The sequence below is a fragment of the Pleurodeles waltl genome, chromosome 7 (genome assembly GCF_031143425.1).
Source record: "Pleurodeles waltl isolate 20211129_DDA chromosome 7, aPleWal1.hap1.20221129, whole genome shotgun sequence".
NCBI lineage: Eukaryota > Metazoa > Chordata > Amphibia > Caudata > Salamandridae > Pleurodeles > Pleurodeles waltl.
In genome coordinates, this window is record NC_090446.1 from 124,893,740 (window position 1) to 124,909,212 (window position 15,473).

Sequence of the window (15,473 nt, forward strand, 5' to 3'; positions counted from 1 at the left end):
AGCCTTTACTGAAAAAAATACACACAATATCAGGGCAGCTTTTGAAAGACTAAACAAAAATTTACGATTTTTTTGTGTATGGTACAGATTCAAATACTGGTATATGAGTATTTCACCCATTGGGTGCTACTTTACATGCTGTTAGGGCAGACAGACTTAGACTGTCCATCGTTAAAGGCACAGCAAATGATGACTGGTTTAAAAAGAAATCTTTGTTCTCATAAATAGTTTATGGCATTCTTAATGGGAATGCTTATTGCCTTCCATACCACCCAAAACCGCTTTCTTCTTCGAAAATGAACGCTCCTTTCTAGACTAATCAGACAACATGTTTGCGCAAACCCACCAGAAGCCTACCAACCTCATAACACGCACAGTCTTTGTTAGTGCAGTGTAGGGTTGGCCTTCAGGCCCCAGGCAACCCATCCCCAGTGGCAAAATATTTATATTAAGGGACAGGAGGCGTGCAACATCCAACCACATGAGATTAGCCACAGGAAAACAACTGTGTCCCAGGATCGGCATTGCTTGTGTGGCTGTAGATGTTATTGCTCGGCATACTCCTGCCAAGTAGTGTTTGGCTTGGACGTTGGTTTGCAAGTTGTTTTTCTCTGGGGAAGTCCCTAGATTAACACATTGTGGCATGACTACTCTTGTTTGAGTACATTGGGCATGGGCGCAAACCGAGCAAGCCTTCCCCGATGGGAATTGACCCCATCAACCCAGACCCCGCTCCAAAGGCACAGAACACCAATTGGTTCCCAGTGAAAACAAACACAGAAGGCTCTCCATACCCGTAAGGTTCTGCTCAAACTGCTAAACTCTATTAGACGCTGAAACCTTTATCAAACTGATGCAGACCTCGAGGCCCCTGTTGATGCTTTGACCAGAGGATGTTGGAGCCATGATACTCAAAATAATCAACAGGAACTCGATGACAGCTAGAAGAGCCTGTTAATCCACCCAGTTATGGGCAAAATCTCAGCAACACCACCTCCACTGGTGCCTTCAGGCTCTTCTTTGAAAGAGGAGATTGCCCTACAAGGGGTAACCTTCTCCCAAAGCTCCCTCCCCGAACCAGCATAAAAAAAAGCAGAAGTACAGAGCCGTCAGTCTCTTTCCTCTGCCACAAAGTCCCCCTTGACGACCTCACCTCCCTCACAACAACCATGTCCATACACATAACTTCCACTGCCACCACCAGAGTTGCCACAGAGGTCCTCTTTCTTATTCAGACATATGCTACCCTTTGGTTTCTTTTGACCCCTATACTCAGGCCTCAGGTCCCACTGATGATCCCTCAGCTAACTATAATGGGACCCCCCCTTCCTCCTCAGGTGATCTGGTTTGGAATGCTATCCAGTAAGTGCCTCTTACCCTGATGACACCGTGGCCAATCACATGGTGCAAGCTGCAGCTGTAACCTAAGATGAACAGGTGGCATGGCCAACCAAGATGACTGGCTACTCGCTTTTTACCAAGCTTCTGACTGCGCCTCATAAAATCCCGTTTATCTGCCCCTGTACTTGGGTTGGTATCGGCAGGCGAGGCAATTTGAGCCTGAGCTCTCTCTGGCTGACCGAGTGGGAGGGAGCAGGGCAACGTTGGAGGAGCACCAGTGGGATCCTGCTGAGCTGGCTGCTTCCCTGCTCTGCGAGAGTGACTGGATTCAGTGCAGGAGCGAAGGAGAGACCTCCTAGGGCTGTTGGTGTGCTGTGTTGGTGCTGCATCGGACCACGGCTCTAGGCCGCCTGCCCTGGGGGCGCTTGGCCTGCTGTTTTACCTGGAGTATCCCTGAGGGTGGTGCGGTCTTGAGGCTCAAAGTCCTGGGAGGTGGACTGTTGGAGCCTGCATCACCCTCTGGTCCCCCACTGGGGATTCAATGTTTTAATATCCAGGCCAGTTCTACAGTAAGAATAAACCACCACACAGGACAATAATCTTCTGCCCCCGGAACTTTATGGTAACTCCCCTTTGGCAGGTACTGTCTCTCTTATGCTGGATCTATGGTGGGAGGGGGTAGGGGATTAGGAATGGTGTTGGACACCCGATGCCTGGCACCCATGTATGACCCTTATGTGGCAGTAATGGTGATGATCCTGGAGGATGGTCTCTGCATTCCCTGCCAGACCCTATCTACTTAACCCCTTGCGCAGCTGTGGGGATGATCATGACCGTGGAACCTTATCTCCTATAGGGAAGAACTCTTGAGCAGGGGCCTTTGAGGAAAGATACAGGGCTTGAAGTGACACTCACACAACCTTGCAGCCGCAATCATGGGGAAAGGTAAGACATCACATCCCGGTCAGTCCAATAAAATTGATTATTATACTCAGCTGGTGCCCCGGGTGCTATAACTAAGACAGGGGAGCCTAAAGACTTTGAGGCTAGACACACTGATGCCACAGAACCAGCCCCATTGCTATCTGATGTGATAACGGCCATTAATAGCGCCTGCGCGAAACTGGCTACTAAAATTGACTCAGTGGCATAGATGTCAATATACTGCTAATGGATGTCCGGAAAGTGGTTTATTGGGTCACAGCACAGAGGACAATGTAGCCGTGCTGCAACAGGAAGTATCAGTTACTAGAAAGGGTGTCATCATTACAGCAGCCTACGGTGTGCATGGAGGAACGTATAGAGGACTTGGAGGGAAGGTCCAGGAGAAATAATCTCTGCTTTGTAGAATTTTCAGAAAAAGCAGACGGTCCGTCAGCTGAACTATTTTTAGAAGACTGGATTACTAGCACCCTGCTCCCTCAGAAGGTTTCCAAGTTCTTCACGGTTGAGCGAGCCCAGTGGGCATTGGTCCCTCTGCCCCGTCTGGGTGCTCCTCCGCGAGAACTCATTCCCCACCTATTTCACTTCAGGGATCGGGATGCCATACTACAGCAGGTACGTGTCCATGGCCCCCTTCAATTTGAGGGACATCCAATCTCAAAGTTCCCAAAGTACACCCAAAAGGTAATGACTCAAAGGAAATTGTTTCTGGGAGTCAAGAAACGTTTGCAGAACCTCAACCTATAATCTAGTCTGTTTCCAATGAATCTGAGGGTAGTCTATGAAGGGAAAGTCCTATTCATCTTCACCCCAGGTACAGCTTGTGAATGGCTCAACACATTAACAGGAGGTTTGACCCAAGAGACTGTGCAGAAAGATGGTCTGGGTGCAAGCTCGGTGAGACAGTCAGCCCAGCTGTAAAAAATGGAAGAAACTTGTACGGGACCACAAGGCCTCCAACCTGACAGAAAGGATTGTGGTCCGTCCAGATGGCACCCTTATGGACACTGGTGGATTGTCGGACTCCAGGGATCAGTTTCACCGATGCCGAAGTGACCCAGGCACAGGCAGCGATAGCACCATTGGTGTTCTCTCTTAATGAATATTGGTGACACTTTGAGTACTATCTGGCATGATCAGATGCCCGAAAAATGGCTGCGGGGTAGATGGGTGAGATTCTCAACACTTCGAACTTCCCAGACACTGGTGATGCATAACTGTTTCATAAAGGAGGGGGTGGGGGGGCACTGGCTAAATGGGGCTTTTATTGTTTCCTTTATGGTTTCTTTAACAGGTATATTACTGAATATTCATGGGGAAAGGGACTATGAATATCAATGTCTGTTGAAAGATATTGGGTACTGCAAAAGTGGTATGTTAACTGTTATGTGTTCAGGTGTATTTAGGTTGTATTTTGTTTAGTTGCACTACATTTCCCAGAATACTGCTTAATGGCAGAGATTGGAAGTACCTATATATAGGCAGCATAGCGCACTCACTTGACGTCATCAAGACTGTAATAGTCGAAATGCGTTGGTGATGAGGATGGTTGTTCTGAAGAAGAATAAATATTGATACAAAGTCTTTTGGAGTGCTGGGAATTACTTTTGAAAGGAATTAATTGCAGGGAAATGGTCCATCCCTGACACAGGCACCAGCCGAGGAGGATATATATATTCATTCTCCTACTGGCGGTCCCCAGTAGGTAGTTATAGTTATGACCTATATTCCATAGGAAAAGTATTTGTTTTGCTAATTACTTTGGCGCCATTTAACAAACCTTCACACGATTTTCAAAGCTAGTGTGCTAGCCACTTCAGCTGCTGTTTGCAAACTTTTGGGGGCGATTTGTCAAGCGGGGGCTGGGAAAGAATGGGGAGGGAGGGCAAAACACATTTTCCACATACAATTTCCCATAGGGAGTTTAGACAGGAATACAGCCCGAATCACAGAACATAACTACACCATATTTGACAGCAAGCTAGATCTTGGCCCAGAAAGCCCTTTTTTTTGTAATTTGCTGTAAACCTGTTTAGTATTTCTGGAGCTATTCAAGAAAAGATCTCTATCTAGATCTCTATCTCTATCTAGAGACGCAGATCCACTGTGGCGGATCCATGCGCCAGCAGCAATGGCGTGATTGGCTGGCTGCAACCTGGGAAATTATGTCCATCGAATCTGTTCCTGTGAAGAAAAATCTGAAGTTGAAACTGATAAAAGGGGACAGAGTAGGGGTACCCTGACCACCTGGGACTGATAAAGGGGTCTGTGAGGGACCCCTCATAGGCAAGAAATTGCCCAAAAGGTTTTCTTGTGGAGCACAGGATCTGCACATCCCCTGCACTGGCGAAGGTGCAAGTTATAGTTACCGCAGGGTGCAAGTTTTAGTTATTTGAAAGAACTCAGTCTTGTATTGCCATTGAGGAGTTCTGGTAACATCATAAACCACAAAGCTGATTTATTTGCAGATGTCTGATGGTAATATTGGGCCATATTATACATGCAACCGATGTGTATTTTATCTTTGTATACTACATACTTATTTTGAAGCCGGTCATTTTGAAAAGAGGCATATTTGTTCAAATAGGGAAGTGTTTCTTGAAAGCTGTAAGTAAAATATTGGAAAACACTGTTTGGTTCACTGTACTAAAATGAATTGAAAAAGTATGCAGTTAGGAATGTAGAGGTTTAAGAAAAATACCCTCAGCTTTCTAAAAAAAACACGTTTTGTCTGCAGGGAGAGTTAGTTAAATGTGTTTTATGCGAGCTACAACTAATAATGAGCACTGATAGGAATTATAATGTTTGGGTTTTTTTCTGAATAGAATTTTGATTAAACAGTGGTCAGTGGCAGAGTTCTGAGTGGTTTAGGCTGGCTGAAACCAATATTTCATAGGGATCCATGAAATCGTTTCCGTTATTCACAGGTTCCTGTGATGTAAGGTTTTTTTACACGTATGCATTTTATGCTACAAAGTCAAACTCTTATTATATGTGGTACATTTGTCTATACATCATGGTTGATTGCTATGGCTGGAATGGGAGACATGGAAATAATCTGCATCATGGCAGTAACGGGAAAAAAGGGATTTGGGAAGCATTTGTGCTGTACTGCTGGCTGTGCTAGAATATAATTTGCTGCTATAACGTTTTGTGTTAATCTTTTGTAGGTCCACAGCAAAGACAAGAAGTATGTGTGCAAGGTGTGTAGCAGAGTGTTCATGTCTGCAGCCAGCGTGGGCATCAAGCACGGCTCTCGGCGCCACGGTGTTTGCCTGGACTGTTCTGGACGGGGAATGCCTGGCCACATGGATCAGAATGGAGAGGAGGGCTCCCCGGATGAGATGTATCCAGGAGAGGGAAGCTACCTCGAGTACACAGATGATATGAAAGAGGATGGGGATGAGGAAATCATTGGGGACGACGATGACGATGATGACGACATCAAGTGGAAGGACGACGTTGAGATTTCCCAAGATGATATCATCATTGAGGACGACAAGGACGATTCTCAACAGGAACACGAAAACTCTGGGGACAACGATAAGGATTTTACCTGGATCACCTAGGGAGCTGGGCTAGAGTAGCTAAGGGGCGCCATGGAAGACAGAGAAACAAGGTAGCCTTGTCGTTGTCAGTGTACAGACGAGTAAAATAGTCTTGATGGATTTTTTTTTTTTTGTTTTAAAACAAAACATAAGCTTTCCTGTTCCATGAAGAAAATGGTGAGGGGCTCCCTTCGCAATGGCTCTTATTTCCCTCCAACTCTCCCCCAACCCATTATCTGATTGGTTGCACACTGCCTGCTCAGGTGGAGGCCGGTTAGATTTATGCAAATAGTCCCCAAAGTGTGTGAAAGTATAAGCACTGAGTATTTGTGGTGAGCGTGAGCTCCTAATTCGTTAGCATATTGGGGACGCATCATATTGTGTTTCATTTTTAATTGAATGATTCCAGCTCATGTTGTAGTGAGGCAGTGGGATAGGGTGTGCCCAACAGCATTGGGCTAGGTACACTTGAGTGTACTGCAGCACCAGTGATTAGGTTGCAGGGATGGAGGCATGATTCCTCTGTCCAACGCCTGTCCCCGTCACTGGCTCAAAAGCGTCTATGAAATTGAATCATCTTATTTTTATTTATTTATTTTTTGTGTTCGAGGCTGTGCGCGCGAAAAGGCAACCAGTTTGTCTTTTGAGTGTTTTAGGAGGAGTCTTTGCTCGTTTGGGTCCCAATCTGGAGGTTGGATTATCAGTCACACACTGCAACAACCCCTGTTTATAGGAGCTGTGCCTTGTGAATATCTCACTGAGATAGCTACAGGTCAGTCTGAGAGATGTGGAGGCATACATTCTTGTTGGTAGTGCGCAAAGGGGGAGGAGGGTGGTGGTGGTGAGAAGTCACGGGCCCAGTGCCAGTGAGTCTAAGTGTGCCAGTAAATGAAATCAGAAGATTTAATTAAATGATTGCAGTCTTTTTCTAATCAATGCAGCAAGGTAAAGTCTTAGTAGAGACTGTACATCGGAACTGAAATCCAGCTCTTCGCAGGATCACTTTTAGTTACAGGCATGACTATCTGGGAAGACCTTGTTCTTTCTGTTGATGAGGAATAAGTACATTGTTGTTCTGTGATTGGGACCAGTAGCAGTGCTTCATTGTGTCATCCAAAGTTATAACTACCCAGACCACCTAAAACTTTTATAGGGTTTGCAGCCCGCTTTGGGCTCACTTTCCTCCTCTCCCTTTCCTATTAATTTTGGGTGTGTTAGTGGCACTCCACGTGCAATGTCACAAGCTGTAAGCCTGTAGTGCTCCAGTTAGCGGAGGTATGTGTCTTTATCCCTTGAGCTTCAGGCAGAAGCAGTCCATCAGTGTTCTGCTGCTCTCGGAATGCTAATCGATTTTCTGTGCATCGACTTTTAATCTGGCATTTGCAGTAGGGTTCAGTCATTCTTCCACGGAAAACTGTGCGTGGTTGCAACTTTTGGATTAGAAGGGGGTTCCTACTGTTCTTGATGAGCTAGTGACCTAGATTCTCTGTGGTTAGACTCTGTGGCATGTTTGGCTGTTAGTCATTTTTATCCCTCCTAGAAGAGTGTGTTTGATTGACGTGATACTGGTTTCATTTAACCAGAAATGAAGCTGAACTATGAGCACTGAGCATTGTCTCGGAACACTCCTGAACAGATCGACAAAAAGTTGTCTGTGTTCATCATGTCTCTTCTGGACTTAGGTGAAGAGATCTGAACTGCTTTTTGCTTCATTCTGCCAGGCCATTTCTTCAAACATAATAATGTCTTTGTTCAATATTAAAACCTAACCAGACCAAGAGACACTGGTGAACAGGACCCCTGGGTGGTAGAAGAAAAGAGCTTGACTGTTTCACTTGGTTGTGAATCACATTATTTCTCCAAAGACGCGCTTGCTCCTCCTTATGACTTGCTGTCATGTTATCCACATAGGGTAAAATGATCTGTACCTTACAGCCTTCAGGCAGGGTTGCATCCTGCCAGTTTCATGTTAAGAAACCTGAGTGTGAGATCCTTCCCACTTCGCCCCCAAGAAATAGGATTGCTTTGAATGAATTAATGAAGACTGATGACCGGTGATTTGAACAATAAACAGGGAGGCAATAGAACAGAGTGCAATCATGCCTTAACTAACAGTGACAACCAATGAATTAAATATATATATTTATTGTTCCTACAAGCTGCTTTTATTGACCCTGGGAATCTTGATTTCCTGGAATTGTAGTGATTTAGTAGGACCCTAATGGTTGAAGATATGGATGGTAAATTTTGTGCATGGGTCCTCAGCTCGCATTAAGACCACAGAATCCTATTGCTTTGCAAAGACCCATTGACTAGGAGCTCCAGACTAGTAGTGGAAGTTTGTTGTTCTGTACTACCAAAAGCATTGTACTGCTTTCTGGAGGAGCTGGTTAAAGGTGTTGATAGCTGACTTAGTCGTTTGAACTTTCAAATTGGGTAGCTCAGTTGTGGCTAGAGCTTCTGCAAGAAAATAAGGGTCTGTCCCATCCTCCGCAAACTTTCTTCTACTGACCGGAGGAAATATCTTACTTTTGTACGGTCTCCTTTGGGGACCAAGGTGCTGATCTTTAAGGAGAATTCATCGTTTCCAAGCCAAACTGTGCAAACAAAACTTAGCTGGAGTTTAGAAAGGATTTTTTTTAATGATGAAAGCTTGTTTTGTTTTCTTAATTTTAGCGTGTTTAAAAATCCTAATAGCTGTATTGAAATCTTTTCAACTTAAGCCTGTTTTTTTCCATGCGCAGAACACAATCATTTCTTAGTGTCCAAGCTTGCAACAGCTCTCAGATGCTACTGCCCGTCTGTAGTCCTGCAGATCCTCCATGCTTATCTCTTGTACTTGCTTTAGCTCTTCTGTTCTCTTATTTATCCTGCACACTTGTTTTTAGACAAATGCATTTAAAGTTCAGTACTTTTTAAAGTTTTCCCTTCCCTCTCCCCTCGCCCTATCCTGCTCCTGTGTATTATGTATTGAACTGTAACCTGTACTCCTAGAAGTCTGCCTTTACGAATCACTGATCGGACCTCTGTAACCTAGTTTAATTTTAAAATCATTTGTTCGTGTATATTGTATATATTGATTTAAATGTTATTTTTTTCATGGCTCTTTTGTAATTCTCCAGGCTAAGACGTAAAAAGACTATGTTGATTAGAAGGTCCGAGGTGCATTGTGAGTAATCTGTGATGTGCACACCTGGACCTGCGGGAGCGTTTGCTCTAAAGCGCCTGAAGAAGACCCAAGTGACAAGTTTCAAGAGATTACATGGTTCCACGGGAAAGTGACCTCCACATTACACACAATGCATCAGAAAGTCATTTAGGGAGAATTCAAAAGAGAGTTGTTTCCTGACATTTATAGGCATAGTAATTACATTTGGAAAAAAGCAAAAAAGTTTAATTTTTTAGACATTCCATTCTTCACCCCCAACAAGAACCTGCCTTCCTCTATTCAGCGTGAGATTTTTCAGGCATGATGGAGCTGTAGCTTTTAAAGAGACACTTGTTAGGCAAACCTCTTTTCTGTTGTGTTTTATGTGGTGCTCTGCTTTATTTTGGTTTACTCTCTATATTTTATCAGTCTCTTTTTGACAGTGAGTGACTGACTTTGGTAGGGATTTGTTGATGATAGGCTGAAGAATTCCCATGGTTGTCTTTCAGCGAAGACCAAGATTACTTTCCAGGCGTAGATAGCTTTATAATTTACATAAATCATTACCTAGATATGAATATCGTATACCTCTTTCACAGATGACGAGTTTTGTAAGTGCTTTGCAGGTTTGTGGGAAGGTTGTCAAACTGAAGAACCCCAGGACTTCTCTTCCATACAGGGAGCGGAAATATTGACTATTAAAGGTGTCCGATTCTCTCTTCAGTGAGGTCTGCAGTAGCACATCATCAGTCATTGTTACCAATATAACTGTAGCTAGCTATACCTAGCACTTCCTTAAAATGATTTGTTATCTTAAACATATTTGTAATTTTATTAAGATCTCTTCTAATTATTGTGCAGAAAACAAATCAAACATTTATTCAAGGGACATTGGCATCGCTAATCAAAGAGGAAATCTTCATTGAACCAATCAAGCTGTCACTTTCTTTTACCATCGTAGGTAAGTGGTTGAAGGTTTTTTTTATTAATCGTTCAGGAAACCTTCAACCACTGGAACCTGTCTGCTCTTAGCGGATAGTCATTTTCAAATCATTGTTCAAGGAACTTGTGCACTGAAAGGCCGGTCCACAGGGACCCAAGGTGACCAAGATGGCTGGCTTTAGAGCATCCAACAGCTGTGAGAAGCCGCCAGCATTGAACACATGATGGTGGAGACCTCTGAAAAAGTGTCATTAAGATATAAACAAAGTTTTGTTTCAGGACAGTCCTGTTGAATGGAATCTGGCACCGAAGCTTTGTTTATATACGTTTCGGTTTGATTGATTTAGGTCTCCCATGTCTTTTTTAGTTGAATAAATTAATGCTGGTAGCTGCAAAACACTTTCGGTAATGCAGATTGCCAATAGCAGTTATTACCTAAGTGTGCTAGGCAACCACTAACAAGAACATTTTGTCATAATTGACCTCATGTGTGGCTTAATTGGTGATCCCAAAGATGGTTTGGAGGTAAGGAGATCTAGACGTGCACTCCTGTTACACGGTATTGCTCTATCAATGTAATCCATTATAGTTAACAAATAAAAAACACTTATTTGGCAAAGTGGCTGAGTGACTTAAGTGGTTGATAATGACCTCGGGAAACTTGTGGGTCATCTTTGCAAGCTTGGTAATAGTATCTTTATAAAGGGCAGTAGCAATAACTGGTATTTATCACAGCATCAGTTACAGTATGAAGAGCTATAAAACACAGTTCGTTTTTGTGGAGTGGACACTTCTAGATAGTGGACTATCTGGCCAAACATGAAGTACTCTTGGTTAGTGCTGAAGAGAGAGAGCAACTAAGGAGACGTCGACTAAGGGACCTCAACAATGGCACACACTGAAAGGTATTTTGTTGTAAGGTGTTGTATGTTGTGCAGATGTCACATTTCGTCATAAAGAGCCTTTGTGTAATGTGTCTCGTGATTTGAACATTGAGACCTTTCAGAAGCTTTCTCTTTGGTCAGTGAATGGCGAAATCAGCCCCATCTTTGGCATTTCTGGCAAATCAGTTGTTGCAAGCACCAGTTAGGCTGAGGACATAATTTTTTGTTATGCCTTAAAGAATACTTATTGTTCCCCTTTCTACTCACATAGTTGTGCCGTTTTGAATAATTTGAGAACAAGAGTGTTCATGTTTAAGACACTCCACTCTTCTGGCTGTTGAGCGCCCTAACCCTCTCATCAGGGTTTCCGGTGTTTATAGTTTGGAAATCAACTAAGAAATGCCAGGGCTCACGTGCATCTTGGAGTTACCACCTGTTGTTTGTACTTCGGCTCTGGAGGTGGACTGGCCATCAGGGTGTGGAGAGGTTTCCCCACAAGCCAGCTCATCGTGGTTTTCAGAGGCGCAGGTTTGAGAGGAAATTGTCCTGGTTGCCATATAGGCTGTTCACCCACTGTGACTCCGCTCCGACTCAGAAGATAACCACATATTTGTCATCTTCTTGAGGAGAATGAGTGAGCCTGAGTGTAGTTTCCAATTTAAACAAACACTACACAGTTGACACTTAGCGCCCCTCTTATAGGCAGTCTGAACTCAAATTAAGGACTGAGTGAACAGAACGTAGGACCTTCCTATGTTGTAAAGCAGCATGATGGATGCACGAAGTCAGGAACTGGGAAGCTTCGAGTTTTGGTGTCTTGGATCTGCCATTTGTCTTGGGTATTAAATGCACTCGCTCAAACTCACACAAGTGCCTACAAGCAATTCAGTCCTTAGTGCCCATAAAAGTAGACAACCACTTTTCTATAAGGCTATCAAAAATTTGTTGGTCTTGGGCACTGGATTCAGGGTTAACCCTGCATTAAACATTGCGTGGAAAGCATGCTTGTTCCCAGTTGTGAATGGACTTTGAGAATTCAGACACTGCCTCCCCGTTCTTATGGATAAATGATCGGGCCCCCTGCATGGAGGCTCTTGGTTATGGAGTGAGACGTGTGCCTGGGGCTGATTGAGCCAGGAAGACACACGTGAGCAGGCTGTGTTTTGTGAAAGGAAAAGAGGTACCTTCAAAACATTTGACACACAAGTTGTACTTCCCCTAGATCAACCAGAGTACATAGTGCACTTGCAATCATTGCAAAGACAGCTCACTGTGCTGCAGGTTTCATTGCATAGAAATCTGGGCGTAACCTCAAGATGCAGGTTTTGATTCATCCATTCATTCTGTTGAGGTAGTTGCACAGAGTGCTACTCAGTCGGGGAAGGAAAACTTTCATTGAAGCATCTAAAAACCCAAGTATCTTAGCAATGCATTAAAAACTTATTGCCATTGAAGAAAATGCAGTGAAAGACATTGTGACGTCACCAGTGCAAACGTTTTTTTCCTTTGTTGGGGTTGTCTGTCGCTTTAGTTTTCACACTAATTCTGTGCGACTTGGACTTATTCAACCAAAAAAGTGCAGAACTTGACTTCTCAATTTTGAAGCAAGTGTCTTGGAGAGCTGTGTCCTGCACTCTGTCTAATCAGCAACCCTCGCGACTTTTTCACGATCCGCACACCTCACTTTCACAACAGCTAAAAATGCAAAAAAAAAATATGTACATGAAAATGCAAAAACTGGAATTTGTTTCCAATATTTCGAAAAGGCTAACTTTTCTCACTTTGTGATGTGCAAATCTTAAGAAAGCCATAACTAATGGTTTTGTCCTTTTTTAGATTTTTTTCTGTTGTTGTTTCTGACATCTGCCTTTTTGTACTTTTTATTTCGATTTAATGCTCAGTAAGAGTGCTGTGTGTATGCTTTCATATATTATATATAAATATATAAATATATTATTTATTTTCTTTAACACGTTTTCAAATCCTCCTACGAAAAAGACTTTTGGAAGACGTTGTTGGGAAAACAACTTTTTTGCTGGGAATATTCTATATTATACTGACTTTATATTATTATGAACCTGTGTTTGTATTGGAGATGTGTTTAATATTCGAGGGGTTGGGGTGGCGGGCAGAGGAAGAGATTTTACTAATGACAAATCATGTGGGAGAAAGTTGGCTGTTGTTCTGGTTTTCTGTAAATGTTGTACACGTTTTTTTTCTTCTTTTCTAGTGGATCGCACAGTTTCCTCGTTTGCCTGGGGCACGCCAAAGGCCTGCCTGTCGAATCTAATTACTTTATGTGGTGGGACTAGCTTCAGTATACTCGCAAATCAATCAGTTTCAATAAATCGGGAGTTTGCTGCTAAAACATAGTGCTGGTCTGTTTCCTACTACTAGATGCTGTAGCTACACCCATTGGGTGTACCTGCCCTGTGTTCAGAAATTCTAAGACCACTGTGCAAATTGAAGTGAGGTAAGCATGGGTCTATGTTGCGTACGGCACATGGTAGCTGTGATTATGTTTGGGGCAAGACCGATGCCCAGTATTTGGTTTTTTTTTTTTTTTAAACTCATTTATATCTACTGTTCTCTACTTAATTGCTTGCCCTCATTTACGTTGTTGAGATCAAGTGTGCCACCTGGGACCCTTTGGGAGCAGCCTTAGTCAAGGGTTTCCATGCGTATATCACTAAGATGACTAGGGGTAAGCATGGTCACAGGAAGGCCTAGCAAATCCATAGGTATGCATTGGATTTGTTCATATGCTCGCAAGTAAGCCCAATCTCCCATCACTCCTTTTGATTCACTACACTCCAGGGTGCAACAGCAAAAAACATGGTAAAAGCATGTCTCCAGTTCTCCTGCGCCATACTGAAACACTACCTCATAGGCCAAACCAGCGTAACACACTTAAATCTCAGCACAAGCCCAGAGTTGCATGCTACCCATCTGCAAATTCGCCTTAGTACATCTACAGAAGTATGAATTACTATACAATTGCAACTGCAATCCAATGCATCTGTCTTAACTCATGGGCATCGATTCACCACTGCCCGAGGTAACATAGAGCAGCCTTCGATTCCACAATGACTGTATATTACCCTTACGCCCTCAGCAGTTTCTGATTTGCTGCTGAGTGGCTATGAAAAAGGGCAAGCACTGGACAAAAGTATGAAACTGGACTGCTTACATTCTATTGATGCCACTGGCTGAAACCAGCAAGTACCAAGGGTAATGCGGTGTCTACCAAGGGGCGAGTCAGGTGTCACCTGCTACTCAATGCTACATTTAATTGGTATCTATGTTTACACTGTGACGGTGGCTAATGCATCTGCTTGCACAGCTGGCGTCTCACACTATCATTAATTTCTCTGGACTATTGCCATAATTACTGTACAGACAAACTCTTCTATATGTCCTGTCCTAGAGGTCCTGGTAATACTGGCCTATGTTAAATTAGCCATTGCACAATCAGCAACCAGGTGGTTGTCGCTGCCCTAGGACTTGGTTAGTTCCCAAGTCTTAAAGCACTTGAAAATGGAGACACCCCCTTTCTGTAGCACTAACCAGACAGGGAAGAGTTACTGGTTTATATGTGATGTTGGTAGTGCTGTATGTCTGGTAAGCTGTCCATGTCTCTGCACCCCCTTGATCAACAGACATGTGCTTCATGTCGGGCCTTTGAGCCTCATCCAACCAGACACTCTACATCCAGTCCCACTGTGAATTTTAAACCCTGAATGAATTGATCTGCTCATAACCATGGCTGTGCTTAACTGAATCTTTGTGCCCGTCAACCATGTTTGCGGAGGTGATGGAAAGAATGCTTGAATGAGTCTCAGCCACTGACGATTGCTTGGGGTTACATTGTAGACAATTGTTTTTCACTCTGTGACATTCTGTAACGAGACCTGCTCTGTGCAAATCAGTTGTGGCCCTGCTCTAATAGCAAAAGTTCAGTCTGAACAGCCAGGTCAGATCCCCTCTGGATGCAAACACTAGCAACCCAGAGAGGTTTCGACCTACTTAGATCTTGTCTGTGAGGTAAAGCTTGTGTCCTATGGCACAGGGAGCACATGACCCACGTTTGGGTATACCCATCATACCAGTAGTGGAGATTAATTTAAGATTGCCGTCTGTTGCTTTTTTGTATTCTCTACTGTGATGCCCTAAATGTGACAGGTATGCTCAGATGCAGGTCCTGTGCACACAACTGAAGAGGCCCAAACAGGTTGAAACCTGGCTTGCATTGCTTGTGTTATGTTCGGGCTGGACTATTCCTGTTGGTGCAAGATCAATGCGGTTTTGCATATGACTGAGTCTAATCTGAGGTAGCATGGTGGAAAAAAACAAATTGGACTGTGTAGGGCCTGAGTAATTTCCTATGTCTGAGATTAGTTCCAGCTTTCCATCTATCACTTTTGTGCTTCTTCATTGCGACAACATAAGTGGGACAGGTATGACCTGGCGTGGGTCTTGTGTTCACTTTACCACCAGAACCAAGTTGTACCCAACCGAAGAGGCCCAAGTAGGCCAAAACTGGTCTTGCATGCATGGCAGCTAAAATAATTGATGGATAGGGATGCAGTTTAAGTAAAGAGTAGTAAAGATTAGTTCAAGCATTCCACTGTATCATATTTTGTGTAGTCTTCATTGTGTCAACCCTAT

The 15,473-nt window shown here is 43.6% G+C and overlaps 1 protein-coding gene across 6 annotated transcripts in view; it reads left to right on the forward strand.

Annotated features, from left to right (window-relative positions):
• The window catches only part of ZBTB46 (zinc finger and BTB domain containing 46), a 232,109-nt gene extending 218,936 nt beyond the window's left edge, over positions 1 to 13,173 (forward strand). For all 6 annotated transcript variants that reach the window (XM_069243264.1, XM_069243263.1, XM_069243261.1 and 3 more), the window contains one exon: positions 5,454 to 13,173. In XM_069243264.1, coding sequence (XP_069099365.1) covers positions 5,454 to 5,852 — 399 coding nt within the window. In that variant the 3' untranslated portion in view covers positions 5,853 to 13,173. The remainder of the gene's footprint in view (positions 1 to 5,453) is intronic.
• The last annotated feature ends 2,300 nt before the right edge of the window (positions 13,174 to 15,473 follow it).